At 49.5% G+C, this 21,101-nt stretch overlaps 1 protein-coding gene across 6 annotated transcripts; it reads left to right on the plus strand.

Moving 5' to 3' along the window:
* Positions 1 to 57: 57 nt before the first annotated feature.
* Positions 58 to 19,848, plus strand: ACAD10 (acyl-CoA dehydrogenase family member 10). Of its 6 annotated transcripts, none has more exons than XM_048514202.1 (21): positions 58 to 152; positions 674 to 872; positions 1,289 to 1,437; positions 3,533 to 3,727; positions 4,577 to 4,735; positions 5,408 to 5,567; positions 6,349 to 6,490; positions 7,501 to 7,569; positions 7,943 to 8,124; positions 8,810 to 8,960; positions 9,323 to 9,468; positions 10,000 to 10,173; positions 11,775 to 12,163; positions 13,373 to 13,513; positions 13,829 to 13,966; positions 14,771 to 14,861; positions 15,941 to 16,099; positions 16,603 to 16,775; positions 17,847 to 17,990; positions 18,616 to 18,693; positions 19,104 to 19,848. In XM_048514202.1, exons 2-21 carry the CDS (start codon positions 689 to 691, stop codon positions 19,236 to 19,238), a joined length of 3,159 nt encoding a protein of 1,052 aa, XP_048370159.1. In that variant the 5' UTR covers positions 58 to 152; positions 674 to 688; the 3' UTR covers positions 19,239 to 19,848. The 6 variants fall into 6 exon arrangements, 5 of the variants coding, with proteins under 5 accessions (XP_048370159.1, XP_048370157.1, XP_048370156.1 ...); XM_048514200.1 differs by having other exon boundaries at positions 76 to 159; XM_048514199.1 differs by having other exon boundaries at positions 92 to 170.
* The last annotated feature ends 1,253 nt before the right edge of the window (positions 19,849 to 21,101 follow it).

A 21,101-nucleotide genomic window follows, 5' to 3' on the forward strand; every position in this document is an offset into this window, starting at 1 on the left:
GCGCCTGTCAAACGCGCCTGTGCAGAGCTGGCTGCAAAGGTCACGTGGCCCGACTGGGTAGTCAGCTGAGCGGCTCGGCTCCCCGCGGACTGAGCGCGACACTCCGCTCTCGCGAGAACCGCCCGGGACGGTTCGGCGTGGTATCACCTCGGGTCAGAGGTCACTAGAGGGTCTGTTGCTTGGCAACGGAGGCAGAGGTGGGGGGGGAGGAAATAGAGTTGCCAACTTTCGGCCGGGGAATTCCTAGAGATTTGAGAGTGGAGATTGAGGAGGGGTGGGGATGCCATTCCGTAGAGGCCACCCCCCCCCCCGGAACTGCCATTTCCTCGCAGGGGTCTGCAACCTGCAGCTCTCCAGATGTTCGTGGACTACAAATCCCATCAGCCCCTGCCAGCATGGCCAATTTCCCCCTAAGAAAATGTGAGGGTGGACGCCACGACATTGCATCCTCACTTAGCTCCCTCCCTTCCCAAACTCTGCCCTCCCCAGGACTCACCCCCAAACTTCCAGGAATTTCCCAGCCCAGAGGTGGGAACTCTGAGGGACAGTTCTGGTCCAAGCTGTGACCCCTGATGTCTCCCCGTGGAGGCCACAAGCTCAGTACAGACTGGAGAGAGAATTGTCCTGCCAAGGGATTATCGCGACCTCAAAGTGTCTCCTTTCCTTTTCACAGCAGGAGTTCCACAAAATGTACATTGGGAAGTTTTTCCAAGCCTGTTACCACCACCATGCCAGATCAAGACTCTTACAACATGCTTGCGGCCTATCTCTGAACTCGGCACTGGGGAGGAATTATGCCGCCTGCCCCTATAAAGCTGTGATCTTTGACATGGGTGGTGTTCTCCTTCCTTCGCCCATGAAACTGGCTGCAGGTGAATGCTTCTTCTAGGGGGGTGAGCACGTTCAGCCTTGCTGGGCGTATGAATTTTGTCCGTTTCTCTGCTGAATGGTTTATTGCCTTGGAGCGGTTCTGAGATGCAGCTTTTTCATCAGTTTAGTCCAATACCGTGGCTTTGGCTCTGCTTTACCTGGCAGACATGCTGTCGTCCTGACTACCACTCTGTGCCAGAATTCCAAAGCTGCTGGCAGGCTGAAAAATGTTGGGGAGCCCTGCCTTGGGCACTAATTTCTGACACACGCACCCCTCCCAGCATGTGAATGTCACTTCTTTAATATTGTGTTTCTCAAGAACACTTCACTGAAGCACTTCCTCTTTACTGCTCAGACTCCTGTAGGACTCCCCACAGATCAACATTGGTTCCTGACAGATTTGCCTTTTTTCATTTAGAGTGGGAGGTCCGGAACTGCGTCTCTCCTGGTACTCTTATGCAAGCCTTTGTATCTGGAGGGGAGAACAGACCCTGGATGAAATTCATGAGAGGGGAGCTGAGCCCAGAAGAGTTTCTGCATGAATTTGGGCAGCAGTGCTCCAAGATCGTAAGCCATTTTTTTGCTTGATTTCAGGAGAATGGGGTGTGTGGGTGTGTCTCTTGAACTGGATCCTGACAATGTATAAGAACAACCTCAGGCAGATATTAAGACACTCCTCCATGGTAGGCTGTCTGCCTGTCTGTCTATTGCATTTGTTTCCCACTCTCTCTCTCCAAGAAACTCGTCTGGGCAAACCTGGAGGCTGATTAGAATAAGCAAATGGGAATGCATTGAGTTTTGAACCCGGCTCTCCCTGGTCTAGGTCTGTCTGCAGACAGTGGCTTCTTGCTCTTTCTTTTGAGTTCTACTTTCCTCTTTTGTGCTAGAAAATGATGTGATGTTCCAAATGTACATGGGATTGTTGTGCCATATAAGAAGAGTCCCCTGTGGTTGCTTCCACACTGGGTGTTTGCTCCAGCTCAGATGCCGGGGGAAGCAGCTCCCCTCTTTCCAGTTTCACACATCTTGATATTTTTGTGCACTTTCCAACTTTTCCTTTATCTTTCCAAAATGTGCTTGACTGAAATCCTTTTAGAAAAATTGTAGCAAAGCAGAGATAGTTGCTATGCTGGTGGGGAAGTCAGCACGTGCCGCTGCCTTCCACTGAGTTGGACCCTTGGTCCATTAAAGTCAGTATTGACTACTCAGACTGCTGGTGGCAGCTCTCCAGAGTCCCGGGCAGAGGTCCTTCACATCACTTCCTGCCACGTCTTTTAACTGGAGATGCTGGAGATTAAATCTGGGACATTCAGCAAGGCAAGTAGATGCTCTGCCATTGAGCATGATCCTGTTCATGTAGACACTATTTTCACTGCCCAAGTCTCCCAGGGTGGCCATTTCCTGCCCCCTCTGCCTCCTGGGGGCTTTTCAGAGTGAGAAGTTAAAGAAGACTAAAAGGAAGAGTTCAGATTATGTCCCACTTTTCTCAGCCCTAAGGAGATTCAAAGCAACTTTCAAACTCCTTTCCATTCCTCTCCCTGCAACAGACACCTTGTGAGGTAGGTGGGGCTGAGAGAGTTCTGAGAGAACTGTGACTAGCCCAAGGCCATCCGGCAGGCTTCATGTGTCAGAGTGTGAAATCAAACCCGGTTCTCCAGGTTAGAGTCCACCACTCTTAACCACTGCACTGTTCTGGCCCATTGGTAGCTGACAAATCACTTTGGAGTTATAGTGCTACAGCAGTTAGTCAATTAGTGATTTTATAAACTCTGAAAAAGCTCCCATCCCCATGCCAGGGAGGGCAGCCACCACTGGGTATAGGGCCAGAGAAACAGGCACAGTGAAGCCCCACTGCATTGCACTGATTCAGCTACTGCAATGGCAGTGAGAAAACGAAAGAAACAGGATCACCATCTGGGAGTGTTGCTGGATCCTGTCCTCCTGTTGGACAGCTACCAGAGTCGGCAAGTGAGCCAGCAGCGGCCTCTCCTGAGTAAGAAAGATCTTGCCACTGTAGTACATACCCTTGTAAACCTAGATTAGATTACTGCAATACACTTTACGTGGGGCTGTCCTGGAAAGCTGTCTGGCAGCTACAGTTGTTATGTAGTACAGCAGCAGGAATGCTGTTCAGAGTGTGTTGCTGGGAGCATCTCACTCCAGTCTTGTTCCACCTGTATAATCTTCCAGTCTGCTTCTGGGCCCAATTCAAGGTGCTGTTATTGATCTTTGAAACCTCATATGACCTGGGACCTGCATTCCTTAAGGACCACCTACTCTTATACAAACCTACCTGACAGCTAGCTTCACCTGGCTTCAAGGGTGGCCAGATGGGAGGGAATCTGAGAAAGGACCTTCTCGGTCATGGCACCAAAATTGTGGAATTCCCTCCACAGACAGAATGGTATATCCCCTTCGATCAGTGTCTTCCACCAGTGGGTGAAACCTTGTCTGTATTCCTTAAGGAGCCTCTTTCTTGTTTGTACATGTTCACTTAAAAAAAAAAAAGATTTTAAATATATTTTTATTGTTTGCCACCTTGAGGGCCCTACTCGGGCAAAATGGTGGGATACATTTTTTTAAATGAAAGTCACCCCCATCTTCTCTGTCAAAAGAAGCATTTGGTGTGGATGATCTGCTGACATGTGTCCTTTTGTTCCAGGCAAATTCCTCCGTTCCAGTGGACTCTTTTCTTTCTGAGCTAACCAGCAATGCAATGTCTAAACAGCTCCCGGTGATGACCCAGGCTATAAAATGCATCCGGACCGAAGGCCTGAAGACAGCAGTGTTGAGTAACAATTTTTATTTACACAGCGGAGAAAGCTTCCTGCCCCTGGACCGAAAGCAGTTTGATGTGGTAAGCTGCTGTTGGGTTTTTTAAAAGTAAAACCTGAATCTCTTCCCATCTTTAATACGTGTTCGTTTCACCTTTCCGTTGTGAGTCCTCCTCCTCCCTCAAAGAAAACACCTCATGTTCATCCACCCCCAGGAATGTCCTACGCCAGCGTGGCCTCCCATGTGGAGAGGCACCAGCGGGCCCAGCGTAGTTGCACCGCACCCCACCACCAAAATAATAGCCCTTCCGCTGGCCTATTTGCCCCTTATTTTTATATATATATACACATACACACACACACACACACACACACACACACACACACACATACACCACCCTCCCCAAAGGCTCAGGGCGGTGTCCATCAATGATAAAACAATTTAAAACATCATAATATATAATTTACATAAAATAATACATAAAACCAAGACTACAGATGGCTTCAACCCCTCCCTCCCCCCTTTATATACCCACGGGAGGCCAGATGTTCTTATGGCGGCCAGATGTTCTTATGCTTGCAGAGTGAGCACCTGCGCCAGTGCAACCCTTGGATTGCACTCCTAGTGGTAACTTTTTACACAGTGTAAGATGTTGACTACAAAGGGACCAGAATTGGCTATGAATCTCAACAACTTCCTGAAAACCAGCAGTCCTGCAAATAAGCAAAAAAAGTGTTAGAGATATCGGATGCTGAAGGGGGATCCTTAAGCTTCCACTTGTCTCTTTGTTCCACTTTACTTCTTCTCCAGGCGACCATTTCTCCTCCTCCTCCTGTCTTGCATTTCTAAGCCACTTCTGGGACCAGAATGGGCCCTTCTGTGCATTATATCTCCCTTACAATGGCCTGAAACTTTTGCCTTTCCCTCCCAGGTAGTTGAGTCTTGCCGAGAAGGGATCTGCAAACCAGACCCTGCGATCTACAAGGTGTGCTTGGGGCGCCTGGGGGTTCAAGCGAGAGAGTGCATTTTTCTGGACGATCTGGGACAGAACCTCAAAACTGCTCTACAGCTTGGCATTAAAACAATACAGGTGAGCTGCGGGGACATCAAGAAGCAACAGGTGAGCTGCGCTGTGGAGGCATCCAGGCATGTTACCCGTGACATTCTTTTCTATCAGTGGCAGTCTTGAATATCAGCTAGATCTGAGCCCAGTAACAGATCCCAGCAAGACTTTTGGGCTATAAGCTTTCAACAGTCAGAGCTCCCTGCATTAGATACAAGTCAGGATGGAGATTGCTGAGCCCTTCTGTCGCAGGGGTGTGGCACAGAAGGGGCACAGGATGCAAACAAGTAGTGCACCTTGTAATCAGCATGAGTGGAGCAGAGGAGAAATGGCCAGGGGCAGAAAATTAGATTGTGTAGGGAGGTAATCCTATGTCTCTGTTCAGCTCCAGGCGGTCCGTTGTTGAGATCCTTTAAATATCTGATTCTCAGTATCGGTGTCCATCCCTAGCAGGTCAAGTTATGTTTAAGAACATAAGCTGGACTTTGCTGATCCAGACCAAAGATGTATCCAGTCTGGCACCCTGCCTCCTGACAGTAGCCGGTCTGTCAGCAAAGGCCTTCTCCTGTTCTCCCAGCTCCGTTTTTGGCATTGCATACATATGTGGTGGTTCCACATAACAAGCTCTCTCCTTCCTTCCACCTTGGAGCCTGTGCTCACCTTCTCAGCCCTCTCTCTTCTCTTCCATCTTCCTGTCAGGTCCATGAGCCAGATCCAGCTGTCCGTGAGCTGGAGGCCTGTTTGGGCTTCCCTCTGCAGTGCTTCGTTCCATACACACGCTCTGTGAGGCCAGCCATGGAAATCCCGAAGGAGCCGCTCCAGAAATACCTTGAAAGTGTCTTTGGGGCTCAAGCAGAAGGTACGAGAGTCTGTCCTTCCTTTTGGAACTCCAGTTGTAAGAGAGGCAGGTTTCCCGGAGTGCCGGTGAGCTCTGAGCTGCTGTGGGGTCAGATGAGGCAAACTGGCTGTTTAGTTGGCCAAATAAGTTTTAATTGCAAAATTGCAAAAGCTGGGTTGGTTCATTAAACCATGGCAAAGCTAAAGTCTAGCGGCGCCTTCAAGGCCCACCATCTTTCTTTCAGTCTGAGTTTTTGTGAGGCACTGCTCATATCTTCGTGTAGCCATTTTAGCCATCCCATGTTATTCTGGCAAGTTCTTTTTCTCCGGCATCACACAGTATCCTGCACACACAAATGAAATTGGGATGGGTGGGCTGGTGTGAAACCCACACTTCTGTTCCCCAGGGTGGCTGGAAACCAGTGATCCTGAGGTGTGTGGCCCTGAGGTGCATGGACCAAACTCATCCTTTACTGTTGTTCTTGTTGGGTAGTTGTTAAAATAAAAAAAAAACATGGAGGAAAACCTGCCCATGGAAGCATGCTGCAAGAACCTGCAGTAAGCATCTGATGGGCAGAGAGGTTTCCCTCTTGCCTGTTTGAGCCCCAAGGCCCCTGGCTTCCCATTTCAGCCCCCAAACCCCTCCTTTTCACTGACTGACATCAGCTGCACCTGTTGTCAGACTAAGGTCAGGGTTTTTGGAGGGGGTGGGGTTGCAAATATCAATTGCTATTAAACCCAGACCTTCACCCGACAAGGGTCAAATTCCTTCACTCACTGATCGCTTGGCCTCCACCTTCCAGGGCCTCTATTACTGCGGCAGTTCAGCCACGGGCAGTCCAATCCAACGTATTACATCCAGTTTGGGGATCGCCACTTGGTCCTGAGGAAGAAGCCCCCTGGCCAGCTGCTGCCATCCGCTCATGCTGTGGAGAGAGAGTACAGGTGAAAGGGGCATCACCTCTTTTCAGGGACCAACCTACATTCATGTAGAAGCACACAGATTTCTGAGTTTCACATGCATCTTCATCGTACGGGTTCTGTGTAACTCACAAACTTGCAAAGCCCTTCACTGACTGATTTAACTATTTTCAGATGGTGCCTATTTCCAGATTGATCTGCAGTAGCACCTTAGACACTAACAAGATTTTCAGGGTATGGGCTTTTAAAGTTCCCTACATCAGATCTGTCAAAATGAGGTTTGATTCTGAAAGGCTTATACCCCAAAAATCTTGCCAGAAGAAGAAAAGTTTGGATTTGTACCCCACCTTTTTCTCCTTTAAGGAGTCATAAGGTGGCTTACAAACTCCTTTTCCCTTCCTCTCTGCGCAGCAGACACCTTGTGAGGTAGGTGGGGCTGAGAGAGTTCTCAGAGGACTGTGACTAGCCCAAGGTCACCCAGCAGGCTTCATGTGCAGGAGCACAGAAACAAATCCAGTTCTCCAGATTAGAGTCCATCTGCTCTTAACCACTACACCAAGCTGGCTCTAAGGTGCTCTTGGGCTGGAATCTCATTCTATTTAAAATATGTTCTTGCTTTCTAGTCTGCTGTTGCATGCAGCCTTTTGTATCCCTTTCCTGAGTTCAAATATCAGCCCATGAACTGGAGATTGATAAAGCATGCTAAACTATCCAGTGGCATGGCCTTTTTGATGCATGACTGGTTATTTCTGTTGTAAACTCCCAATCAGAGCCACTGCGGAGTAGCAGTTAGTGTGGGACTAGGACCAGGAAGAATGACTCCCTCTTCTCAGACATGCCCTTTATGGGGTGACCTTGATCCAGTCATTGGCTGTCAGCATAATCTACCTCCGAGGGCTGTTGTGAGAATGAAAGGGGTGGGGGACAACGATGTATGTTGCCTTGAGCTCTTCAAAGGGTAAGATTTTTAAGAAGTGATAAAACTTGCAAATCATTCCAAATCAGCTCAGTTCTTTCCTTCTTTTCTCTGACAGGATTTTGAAGGCTCTGGCCGATGTCAGCATCCCAGTCCCAAAAGTTCTGTCTCTCTGTGAAGATTCAAGGTGAATTTCTTCCTTTGTTCAGGCCAATTTATTTCAATGACCACAGGGCTCAAATCATACACCATAGAGCTTAGAATGTAAGCACAGTTCCCTCTTCTGTAGACTTGACTGTTTCAAATAATGCGCTCCATCTCATTAGATGTTGGAAGCTGAGCAGGGTTTGCTGTGTTTAGTATTTGGATGAAAGACCGTCTCTGAGCACCTTTTATCCTTGAAAACTACTGGAACAGGGCCAGACAGCCCGGAAAACCCACAACACTCTAGTGATTCTGGCCGTGAAAGCCTTCAACGATACCTAGAACATTTGCTGTTTGACACCTGTTCTGATAAAAGCACCAGGGGCATTGCTCTAACCCTCTTCTGCTAACCCCAGCATCCTTGGCACCCCTTTTTACCTCATGGACTACTGCACCGGCCGGATCTTCAAGGACCCCTCCCTTCCAGGACTGGAGCCCAGCCAGCGGGGCGAGATTTGTGCTGCCATGAACAGAGTCCTCTGCCAGATCCACAGTGTAGACATTAAAGCAGCTGGCCTGGAAGATTACGGAAGGCAAGGTGTGCATCTGCCCTGAGATCTGGATAGAAGTTTGTTCATTTGTTTTAGCTAAAGAAAGAGAATATAAAGCATGGCTGCTCTTGTGTTCTGGCTTGGCTGGGGAATGAACGCTGGCTTGTGTGTGTGGTTTTAGGCAGATTGCTAAGGCAAGATAAAACCAGGGCATCTTTTCTTGACCCACAAGTTGTATGCAGGCCTCACACTGCCTGGGCTCTTCTTGCCATGGACAAACAGGAAGAACTCCCCAGGAGCCACCGGGGCTGATTTGGAGCTCTGACCTGCTTTTGAGCACTCTCTGCCCAGGGCCCCCCAAAACCTAGAACTGGTGCCATGGAGGATCATTCTGTCAGGCAAATGTTGTCCGTCCATCCATCCATCCATCCGTTTCCCCCGGCCACCCACCCCGCTGGAGTCAGTACAGTCCAGGAACCATTTTACTGCTGTATCTGTTTACTGAGGCTTTCTTCCTGACCCAAGTGTTTTATTTTTTAAATCATATTTTTATCCCCCCCCCCTTTCCCAGAGGGCTCAGGGCGGGAGAACCAGATTTGTTCAGTGGGGCAATGGTGCCACACTGTTTGGACCCTCTTCTCTCCTTGTTTCCCTTTGGGGTGACTTTTTAAAGAACTCTTACAGTGAACGATGCGCACAAAGCTTTTAAACCCCCTCCCGGCCACGTTGCAGGGAACTATATTCAGCGACAAGTGCAGACCTGGACCAAACAGTACCGTGCCACGGAGACAAACCCGATCCCCGCCATGGAGAGGCTGATGGCGTGGCTCCCCTCCCACCTACCAACCAGCCAGCGGCTTTCTATCGTGCACGGAGATTTCAGGTAATGACCTGCAGCTTCCTTACAAAGGTTGTGAAGTCCCTTAAACAGAGAAAGAAACAGAGATGGGCAATTTCTCAGGTCTGGATTTAGGAATTTTTCTCACTGGGCAAACCCTTCGTACTGATTGGGAACGGTGCACGGACATCTGAAGGACTGCTTTTCTCAGCAAAATGCTCAGCAGTCAGGAAAAGATGGGGCCTGAAAGTTCTGTGAAGGGGCCAGGACTCTAAGCCCCCTCCTCAAACTGCAGTTCTTTAGTGGCCACTAGTTTCAGAGGGGTTTAAATGTGTTGGGCTGATAGGCCTGCCTGTCTTGCCTGCACCTGCTAGGGTTTCTCTAACCGCCTTGCCTTTCCTCGGCAGGCTGGACAACCTGGTCTTCCACCCAGATGATCCGGAGGTTGTCTCTGTCCTGGACTGGGAACTCTCCACCTTGGGTGACCCCCTTTCTGATGTGGCCTATAACTGCCTTGTGTATTATCTGCCATCTCATTCCAGCATCCTAAAAGGTACAAGAGGATGAGGAAAAATGCCCATGCATGGCTCTGTCCAGAGAAAACGCAGCTGGGGGATATTGTTCTGAAACTGCTGGGCGCTGGGAATTTCAGTGAAGCTGAGGAACTGGACAAAATTGCCCCCAGCAATGCCTCTGGCAGGGATGGCAGAGCCAGTGTGGTGATTAAGAGCAGGTGGACTCTAATCTGGAGAACCAGGTTTGATTCCCCACTCTTCCACTTGAGCAGTGGGTGACCTTGGGCTAGTCACAGTTCTCTCAGAACTCTCTCAGTCCCATCTGCCTCACAAGGTGTCTGTTGTGGGGAGAGGAAGGGAAAGCGGTTTGTAAGCTGCCTTGAATGCCTTACATAGAAAAAGGTGGGATATAAATCCAAACTTTTCTTCTTCTTCTTCTTCCTCTTCTGCCATGGGAAGAGGAAAGCAGCCTAAATTCTGCCACCACTAGCCTCTTCTGTTCACAAAAATAGGATGATTGTCTGTGCAGCCAGTTTGCAGGAACGAGCTTTGTCCCCCCCTGACATCAGGTCTGAGCGACTGCGATCTGAGCCTGCTGGGCATCCCCACACCAGAGGAATATTTCCTGCTGTATTGCGACCACATGGGCATCCCTCCCATCGAGAACTGGAACTTCTACATGGCGTTCTCCTTTTTCAGAGTGGCGGCAATCCTGCAAGGAGTGTACAAGCGCTCGCTCACAGGTGAGAGGAAGAAATGGGGTGGGCCGTTTCCAGGCGTTCAGAGGCCTTTAAGCAGCCTAATCTAAGTGGGCCCCATAGAGAGAGAGAGAGAGACTTAGACCAAGGCATTACTGCAGGGGCTCTCTGGGGGTGAGACACAAAATGATCTGGGATCCAACATGTGGCAATAACACAGCATATAATTATCATGTATTGCTGCTCCTAATGAACATTCTTCAGTGCTTATTTTGTGCTCCTTGGACTGCATGGGCTAGGTTTCACAAGTTACTTTTCTTTTACTGTCACTTATGCTACATTTGTTTGGGGAATATTTGTGGGAATAACAGGCCTGTTGCTAATTTATTTTATTATTAAATTTCTATATTGTCCCTTCCCTTGTGGATTTGCGGTGGTTAACAACATAACATCGTACAATAAACCTGTATACAGTATCTAAAAACAATTCTACATTTAACTAATTTACAAAGCACATGAAGAGCCAAGTGTGAACACCTGGGGGCAGTGTTTGACAGAAACGGATGCTCCGTGTTCAGAGTATACCTGGCCCCTTCAGCACATGCAGAATGCCCATTCAGTCCATTTTCACAATTGTTTGAAAGTGGATTTTGCTAGTCCACACAGTAAAATCCAGCTGCAAAATGGATTGAAAATGCCCCAAATCGGCCTCTGCGTTCAGCAGAGGCCAACTTACTGGTGATCCTTGGCCCCTCAATGATGTGGCTGGCCTCCACCCGGGCCAGAGCTTTTACAGCTCTGGCCCCTGCCTGGTGGAACGCTCTACCTCCAGCTATGCGAGCCCTGCAGGATCTTAATGACTTTTGCAGGGCCTGCAAGACAGGGCTGTTCCACCGGGCCTTTGGAGAGTCCGGCCACTGATGCCCCCCCCCCCCTTTTATAACATCTGTGGACCCTGCCATCCCTTCCCCCCCTCTCTTCTTAGGGGATTTATTAGTAGGACGCCATCGGTATATCTGATGTTAGGACGCTGCATTTTAATGGGGTTGGTTTTAATATATATAGAGCCACTATTTAATGATTATTTTAATCTCGATATTATTGATTTTATTTGTGCTCTGAGCCCTCTGGGGGAGGGCGGTTTATAAATAACAACAACAACAACAACAATAATTCAAAGGGCCTTATTCTGCAAGTGCGGAAGGGGCCTCTCTTGCTTGTCACACCAGAAGCAAACCACGGAGCAACTTGTCTCAAGCATGGCTGAGTTAAGAAGCTCCCTGGTGCATGAGGGGTGGGGGTCAAAGGTAAAGCAGGGCCTGTGGCATTGATCTCTGATGGTGGCGTCAAGAGACGTTCAGAGGTGGCTTGCCATTGCCTGCCTCTGCGTAGCGATCCTTGTATTCCGTGGTGGTCTCCCGTCCAAGTACTAGCTAGGACTGACCCTGCTGAGCTTTTGAGATCTGATGAAATTGGATTAGCCTGGCCAGGCTGGCATAGAGGCCTTTCAAGCGTGACAAGGCTCCTGTCCCTCTTTATTGCAACAGATTAAGCTGGCTTCTCTCTTACCTCAAAACTAGTATAGCGTCAGAGTGCATCAGTTGGCCAGTGGGTTTTTTTGAATATTTGCTGTTCGTTCCATGCAGGTCAGGCCAGCTCTGCAACAGCCGAAAGCAGCGGGCGGCAGGCAGAGTTGATGGCCAACCTGGGCTGGGATTTTGCCACCAAAGAAGGCTTCCGGGTCTTCAAAGGGCTTTCGACCCCTAGATCTCCGAGCAAGCCCTTCAGCACACAAGCTGGTCCAAGCCCATCCCCGAGGAGGAGCTACACCATGGGACCACACTCCGGGTTGGCTCCTGCATCCAAGTCTCAGCTGATCATCTCTCCGGAAGGCTTACCCAGCCGGGTTCAAGAGCTGTATCACAAGCTGGAGAGATTTATGAGCGACCACATCTATCCAGCCGAGCAGATCCTGCGAGACCATCAGGCTGCCCAGAGCAGGTGGACGCCACATCCCCTCACAGAGGAGCTCAAGGCAAGTGGCCTCTTGCAGAGGAAAGACAGGCCACAGGAAGAAACCAAGGAAGCGCAGCCAGGGTTTCCAGAGCCTGCTTTAAAGCTGGCAGAGTTTGGCTGTCTGCTGGCTAAGTTTTGCTGCAAGGCAGCTGTCATTGCGAAATTGGTTTTATAATGTGTGGAAAGTTTTAAAATATCTTTGTTGAAAGAGACTTCTCAGCAAGTCCCTGGGGAGCTGCTGCCGCTCATAGGAGGCAACGCTGGCCTTGGCAGACCAGGCAGGGCTGGCTCAGTAGTCAGCAGCGTCCTGCGTGTTCATATGGTGAAGTGCCTCAAATGCTGCAGCTAGATTAGTTGATTCGATTTCGAATACCTTTAATGGCATATAAATAGTTTAACATTGCAAGATAATAACAGCCTTTACAACTTCTGACGAGTTAAAATAACACCATTTAAAAATTTAGCCACCGCTTCAAACAGCTCGTCGTTGTGGCTGTTTAAAAGATATATAACCTTCTGTGTATCTGTAATGCCTTCACTTCCATGCAGGAAGGGGATTATGTGCTTCTTCCTACCTATCTCATAAAAAGGACAATCCAACAGCATATGAGATACTGTTTCCACAGAACCCATGCCACACGGGCATTTCCTTTCTTTATGTGGGATTCCAAGGTGGCGTCCAAGGCTAAAGGAGGAAGGCAGGGCATTACACCTAGCTAAGGTGAGTGCTTTACGCCACCGTAGCTAGATTAGTCCAATAGCACCGTAGACGCTAACAAAATGGTCTTGAGAGTTAAAGCTCCCTCTGTCAGATACGCCAGGTTCTGCCGTAGACCAACATGGCTACCCTCTGAAACTATGAAATGTTTCTGTATTGTCCCTTTAAAATGGTGGCCTCATTCCCATGGTAGACACGAGGACTCTTTCCCTGGTTTGGCTCTCTGATGAGTTCCTGGTAGCAATGGCAAAAGACAAAGAGCTGCTTAAGGCTTTGAAGTGCCACCCCCTGACCCCTGGGAGTCAAACATGGCCCCCCATCCAACTTTATCCAAGTTTCTAAGATCCATTTCACCAGCCACTAACCACAGGAGTTCAAAACTCTTTCAGCCAAGAACTTGCTTACATAATAGAGCAGAATACACACAGGTGTATTCTATGCCTGTATGGCAGGGTCCGGCATAAGAGGAGGTGGCCCCTTTCTACATATCTGCCTGTTTTCTCTCTCCAGGACAGGGCAAAGTCCGAGGGCCTCTGGAACCTTTTTGTCCCTTTGGAGAGTGACCCGGATATGAAATACGGAGCAGGTTTGACAAATGTGGCTTATGCCCACTTGTGTGAACTGATGGGGACTTCGCTCTATGCGCCTGAGGTACCTATGGCAGAGGCTCTGCCCAACAATGCTGTGGAAAGCCAGATAGATGTGGGGTGGGAAAGGACCTCAAGAGTGAATTCAGGAGCTCCTGACCTTTGGTCCCTGCAGGGAGGTCTGAGAGCGCCCTTGCTCTCTTCTGCCTGACAGTTGTATGTTCTAGGAGGGCCTCTGGCCTGCCTTCCTCTTTCTCTCCACTGGCGATCTAGGGGACTCATCCAAACACACATTCTGCTGGGCTTCAGAGTCTCCCTTTTCTGGCTAGTGCCATCCAAACTTAAGGGCCACTGTTTGGCTTCTGTCTCCTTTCTGCAGATCTTCAATTGCTCCGCCCCTGACACAGGCAACATGGAGGTGCTGCTGCGTTACGGCACGGAAGCCCAGAAGGAGCGCTGGCTGCAGCCTCTGCTGGAGGGCAAGATCCGCTCCTGCTTTGCCATGACGGAGCCACAGGTCAGTGCAGCCTCCATCAAGAAGCCAGACAACCCAAGCCCCTCCCCATGTGAAAACCACCCTCGTCCCAGACCAGGGATAGGGAACCTGCGGCTCTCCAGATGTTCAGGAACTACAATTCCCATCAGCCTCTGTCAGTATGGCCAATTGGCCATGCTGGTAGGGGCTGATGGGAATTGTAGTTCCTGAACATCTGGAGAGCCGCAGGTTCCCTACCCCTGTCCCAGACTCTTGGCCCTGCTGGGTGAACCTCACTCTCTCCTGCACAAGAGTTTTGGGTTGTAACCCTTTCCAGACCTCCATTGTCTGCAGCTAACAATCAGGGGCATGTTTGCTAAACTGCCTTGTACCACATGAGGCTCTCGGCCCATCTAGCTCCTCATGGCTTCCCCTGGCTGGCTGGCTGGCAGGGGCTGTCCGTGGTCTCGAGCAATCTGTTTCTCGCCCATCACTTCTGGAGAGCTTTTCATCAGAGATGCAGGGACCGAACCAGAGACCTCCTGCATGGAAAGTAGAATCCCTGTCTCCTCTGCAGCATTGGGGGTGGGGGAGGGATCACAAGGCCCAGCTCCAGCTTGAATCCTCTGTGATGGTGGCAACATCGTCTTACAAAGATGCCACATTACTCTCAAATGTTGACGTCTGCGTCAAACCTACAGAATCATTCTTTCCCCCGCTCCATCTCAAAGGCAGAGGTATGTTTGTGTTCAATGCAGTGGGGGTGCATCTTTCCCAGACCTGCTGCTCTGTAAATGTTCCACCTGCTGTGTTCTGTTTCACTCTAAAATGAAGCATTTCAATCAGGTTGCTTCCTCTGATGCCACCAACATCGAGGCTTCCATCACCAAGGGACAAGGCGTCTATGTTCTGAATGGACGCAAATGGTGGATTTCGGGTATGTTGCAGAATCTTTCCGCCTGAGACAGAAAACAGAAGTGTGAAAGGTCACGAGTGAATTGGTGCCCTGAAGGACTGATCAGCCTCCTGGCCCAGTGATTTGAGTTTCTCTTGTGACTTGTAGGAAGCAAAGGCTTCTGGGAAGTCTTCTAGAGGACTTCTGGGAAGCCCTTCTTCTCCCATCAGCATATAAAGTTAGCATTTTTTTATTCATGTGTATCACCTTATACTTAACCAACATTAAACTTCATTTGCCATGTTGTCCACTCATGCAATTTAGAGAGATTCTCCTGTAGCTCTTTGTAGTCAGCTTTGGTTTTCTTTACCCTGAAGATCACCAGCAAACAGTGTACTAGTACACGGCTCTCCCTCCAATTCCAGGTAGTTTATGCATAAATAGTACCAGTCCCAAAACTTGTGGGACTCCACTAATCACTTCCCTACATGGAAAGAACTGTCCACTTATTCCTACTTTTTGCTTCCTATCAATTTTTAATCCAGAAGAGTTTTTTTCTTCTTATCCATAACTGCTGAACTTACTCAGGAGTCTGGTGAGGTATCTTCTTAAAAGCCCTTTGCAAGTCCATATATATAATGTCTACTCTGAAAGGTTGGTGAGGCAAGACTTCCCTTTGCAGAAGCCATGCTGATTTTCCCTCAGAGAGGGCTTTTTCTTTTATGTACTTGATTTTTCACACTGGACACTTGACTCTGGCCACCAGGAATGAACCCTCCAGAGAGTGAATACCAGAGGTGTCCAACTCTGGTGCTTCAGATGTTCATGGATTACAATTCCCACCAGCCAATTGGCCATGCCAGCAGGGGCTGATGGGAGTTGTTGTCCAAGAACACCTGAAGCGCCAGAGTTGGACAGCCCTGGTGTATACATTTAAGAACTGGCTGCATCTCTATCCCTTTGGAACACAGATCTCATGCATGTGCAATTTCTTTCTCTTTAACCAACCAGGAACATTCTTCAGTTGCCATTAAGCACCTTTAGCAAAGTATTTGTGCCCGTTAAGTAGGAATAGAAGGAGCAAGCAGTGCCAGGCCTGAAACAGTCTCTCTTCTCGGCAGGCTCCCTGGATCCTCGCTGCCAGCTCTGCATCTTCATGGGCAAGACGGACCCCACAGCCCCAAGACACCAGCAGCAGTCAATGCTCCTCGTCCCTATGAACACTCCTGGAATGACAGTCACTCGGCCACTCACCGTGTACGGCTTGGACGATGCTCCAGGTGAGGCAAGGCGATTCTGCTTGGGGAAGTTTTCAAAGGCAGGATGATGCACGCACACTTCCTGTGCCGCCTGCAGATGTGTACGCATCAACCTGAAACCCACTTGCAAGTCGGGGATGAAAAGTCCCACATTCAGACAGCCTCGTGAAGCTCTCTTGTTTGTTTCAGTGCAGCGTGACAGCTCTGAAAGTTGGTGCTAATTGACACAAAGCAGAATGACTGTTGAACTAAAAAATTCTAGCAAAGCATCATGTCCTGTCCCTCACCCCAGTCAACCTAGTACAGTGGTGGTGAACCTTTGGCACTCCAGATGTTATGGACTACAATTCCCGCCAGCCCCTGCCAGCATGGCCAATTGGCAGGGGCTGATGGGAATTGTAGTCCACAACATCTGGAGTGCCAAAGGTTCACCACCACAGACCTAGTAAGTTCTTCTATTCCATAGAGGACTAACATGCAAAACAAGTATGCTGAGCTCTGTGTCTGTGTCCTTCTTCTTCCAGCTGGCCATGGGGAGATCACTTTTGAAAACGTTTGTGTTCCCCAAGAGAACATCTTGCTGGGCCCTGGCCGAGGGTTTGAGATTGCTCAGGGGAGGCTGGGCCCAGGAAGGATACATCACTGCATGAGGCTGATTGGCTATGCGGAAAGAGCGTTATCGCTCATGAAGGAGCGGGTGAGCAGCACTAAGTATCGGGTTGGGCATCTCTTTCAGATGGACTCTCTTGCTATGAGAGAAATGACTTGCACCTGCCACAGCTGACCTTTATCTGGCACAATATTAAGAACATAAGAACATAAGAAAGAGCCTGCTGGATCAGACCAGAGTCCATCTAGTCCAGCTCTTCTATTCGCAGTGGCCCACCAGGTGCCATTGGGAGATCACGTGCAGGATGTGAAAGCAATGGCCTTCTGCGGCTGTTGCTCCCGATCACCTGGTCTGTTAAGGCATTTGCAATCTCAGATCAAAGAGGATCAAGATTGGTAGCCATAAATCGACTTCTCCTCCATAAATCTGTCCAAGCCCCTTTTAAAGCTATCCAGGTTAGTGGCCATCACCACCTCCTGGGGCAGCATATTCCAAACACCAATCACACGTTGCGTGAAGAAGTTTTTCCTTTTAATAGTCCTAATTCTTCCCCCCAGCATTTTCAATGGATGCCCCCTGGTTCTAGTATTGTGAGAAAGAGGGAAAAATTTCTCTCTGTCAACATTTTCTACCCCATGCATAATTTTATAGACTTCAATCATATCCCCCCTCAGACATCTCCTCTCCAAACTAAAGAGTCCCAAACGCTGCAGCCTCTCCTCATAAGGAAGGTGCTCCAGTCCTTCAATCATCCTCATTGCCCTTCTCTGCACTTTTTCTATCTCTTCAATATCCTTTTTGAGATGTGATATCCTTTTTGAGATGTGCTCCCTTTCCATCAAATGTGGAAAGCACAAAGTCCTTCAAGATCTTAGTCTTCCCCATCAGCACGACCTCTGTTTGGACAGGACCCCCTTTCAAACTGTTCATCCTCAGCCATTTAGCTACAGCAGCAAGGCTGGGATGCATTACACCCGTGTCCCAACATTGGCCCATCTGGACCACTGCTGCTCTCATCATTGCCTGCAACTAGAAAGACCCTAGGATTGCATCTGGTTGGGACCCGTCTTTGTGCATGGGTCAAGAGATCCCAGAGGCTTACAGCTACATCACACTTTTCTGGTTTACAGTACTGAGACAGGTGTGGCTTTTTGACAGGTGACGTCCCGAACAGCGTTCGGAAAGCCCTTAGCAGAACAAGGCACAATCAGGGCAGCCATTGCCGAGTCCCGAGTTGAAATTGAGCAGGCACGGCTGCTAGTCCTCAAGGCCGCTCACCTTATGGACGTTGTTGGAAACAAGGCAAGTGCTTGGAGAATCAAGGGGGGCCTCAAACCCCAAGGCGCGTGGTGGTCACCATACGCTCATCGTAAGTGGAGCCAGTGCCTGTGCTCTATAGATGGCTCATAGTGGCAACAGAGAGGCCTCCTGTTTGCATTGGGACTGTGAGCATGACAGGCTGGCTCAGGAGGGGCTGAGATGGTTCGAAGAGTATGAACAGGGGGCTGGCTTAAGAGTGGGAAACGTTGCACGTTTGCGAAGCAGACTGAAGGCTTTATCTACAACACCAGTTTTAAACATGAAAGTTTCCTCTCCTGTGTGGTAAGTTTGGGCCAGCCTTAGGGGTCTCGCTATTCTGATAGTGTTAACTATCACTCCTGCAAAAATGGAGCTCCTGGACAGAGCTGGGAAGGGAAAGGCCTGAGCTGTCCCTTCACACAGAGCCCGGTATATGGGAGGTGGCCGGGTGCAGTCCCCATTCTCCTCTTGATCCATTTGGAAACGTCCCCCCTGCTGAAAGAAATGCGCTGCTGTCAGCTGGCGAGTGGGGGTCGGTCCCTAGCGGGGAGGGAGCTGAAGAACAGACTTGCTGAGGAAATGGCTTCCCTTGAGAGCCACCATTTGCTTTTTTGTCATCCCCACGTAGGAGGCTGCTCTAGAGATTGCCATGATCAAAGTGGTGGCTCCAAACATGGCCTTGCGGGTCATCGATCGGGCGATCCAGGTGAGTGCGCTGTGAGGTAACATGGAGATTCCTTCCGTCCGCCATTTCTATCCTGCTTCCGGCTTCTCACACTTCTTTCACCTGAGGGCCTGAGCGTTCGCACGTCATTCCCCCCTCCTTGCCTATCCTGGTCCTTTCATTGATAGGCAAAGGCGTATCGGGGGAAAATGGCTCCCGGGGACAACACCTGCTCAGGAGCGGGGGCAGCTCAGACAGGCATTGCAGCAGCAGGCCTGCACCACCCGTCCAAGGGCCTGGAGAGGGCAGAAGGTGGCCTGCAGGGAGGCGGGGGGGGGCGCTCAATACTTCCTAAGTCCTCAGGAGACTCTCCCTTCTGCTCCCTGGGCAAGCAAGTCTTTGAAACAGGCGTTCCCCTGAGCTCGCAGCCTTTTCCCTTGGCTTTCTTGCAGGCATTCGGCGCAGCAGGACTCAGCAATGACTATCCGCTAGCGCAGTTCTTTGCCTGGGCACGGGCTCTGCGTCTGGCCGACGGCCCCGATGAAGTCCACAGGGCAGCCATTGCCAAAATGGAACTGAAGCGTTAGCTGCATCACAAGTTGTGGTCAAGAACGAGTCGATGTTTTATCAGCTGGTGGTGGGAAAAGAATCCTGGTTGACTGTTTGAGGTTGCACGGATGAATGTGGACCATTTGCAACTGCAGTATCCAAGCGGATTTCTGCAGCACTTTAGTTAAGAATAAGCACAATCAACTGTGGGGGAAAGAATCAAAGAAGCAGGCAGCTCACAGGACTTTGAGGACCCTGCTAAAATTCTCAGCCATCTCCAGCAACTTCAGGGACTCTGGAGAAGAGATCCAGCGCCCAAAGATCATGGACAGCTGGACCGTTTTGTATTTCAGTGCCTTACTAGGTCACACTTTGCTTAGCAGAGAACTTCTGATTACCTCCAAGGCCTTCATGAGAAGGCCAGGAGCTTAGATCCGAGTTGAGTATCCTGAAAATGGCTTTGGGGTGAGGGGAGAAGCCAAGGATTTTCTCAAGGACCTCTGGCAGAGTGTAACCCCCCAAACACACACACTGCTTACTAGTGTTTTTTTGTTACGTTTTGTGGGGCTTTGCACTTTAACATGCTAATTCATGGATGTAATTATCTTACCAAACCGGTTTAAAAAGTAAAGTAAAAAGAACACCTTCTCCCCTCCTCTGTTTCTTCTGTGCTACGCAGCTGTAAAACCACAGGTAAGTATCGGGTGCCCAGAATCTGAAAGGCTAGAGCAGGAGTGGTGAGGATGGGGCAGGAGGTTGGGTTTCTCTTTTTGCCTTGGCTGTTTTCTCCCAGCAAAAGGAGTGGGAATCAACCGTACAGGGGCAAACAAATAACGAGCTTCCGTTAAGGCTTTTGCAAAAGACTAGCACCAACAGAGAGCCTCCTTTAAAGCGGGAATGGCCCTCCCCTGTTCACATAACTTGCCAAAGCAAATCAATGCAAGGGTGTTGTGGGTTATCCGGGTTGTATGGCCATGTTCCAGTAGAATTTTCTCTTGACGTTTCGCCTGCATCATGTGATTCCGGCCATGAAAGCCTTCGACAAAACAAATCAATGCAAGTCTGATGTTACCAACAGAGTTGAAGGGTCTGTTCTTGTTCAGTAGCAGTGCTGGTTGCCTTGCCAATTCTGCCCCGCCCTGTGTGGTTTCCCAATCCATTGGCAGTCACAAGGGGCTGTCTTAAAATTCCTCCAGCTTGGGTCTGCAAGTTGCAGATGGGAGACGTAGGGAGCAATCCTAAACCAGCCTGCTCGGATGTAAATTCCATGTAATTGAATGGGCTTACTCCAGGAAAGTGTCCTCAGCACTTAGGCAAAAGTCCTTGCATGGAATCTGACTGCAACACCCAGTGTGCAGAAGTGTCCTCTGTGACCCAGCATCTCGCACCGATGACAACGCGAAGCTTGTTTTGATCACTCCATGAAGTCAGACAGAGTTTGGATCTCAGGGCAGCTTTTGTGCATTGAATAAAACCTAACCCATTAAAAGAAGTGATGAAAACAGGGACAGTATCAAAACCTAACAACGTGATGCCAGCAAAGGCATCATAAAACAGAGAGAATAATAAACAAGCAGCACAAAGAATGTCTTTTTAAAAACACACATGGAGCAGCAGTAGCTGCAGCAGCATAGTTTTGAAAGGTTAGGGGGAAAGTTGCCCTGGGCGCCAAAACAACGTGGAAGGCGCCTGCACAGACTTCGCTTTCTCAGAACGAGACCAACATCAGAAGGGCCCGCCCAAATCAGCAGAAAGCACTAGGCCTGGGCTTCCCTGGGTGCCTGGCAGAAGCCGTGGGGAGGGCCTGGAAAGAAATGGGATTAGTTGGCACAAAGGGAGTCGCCCCCCCCCCCTTAGTCCACCCAAAGATTGCAACTGTGTGCTGCTATCCAGAAACCCAC

Source organism: Sphaerodactylus townsendi, linkage group LG13 (genome assembly GCF_021028975.2).
Source record: "Sphaerodactylus townsendi isolate TG3544 linkage group LG13, MPM_Stown_v2.3, whole genome shotgun sequence".
NCBI lineage: Eukaryota > Metazoa > Chordata > Lepidosauria > Squamata > Sphaerodactylidae > Sphaerodactylus > Sphaerodactylus townsendi.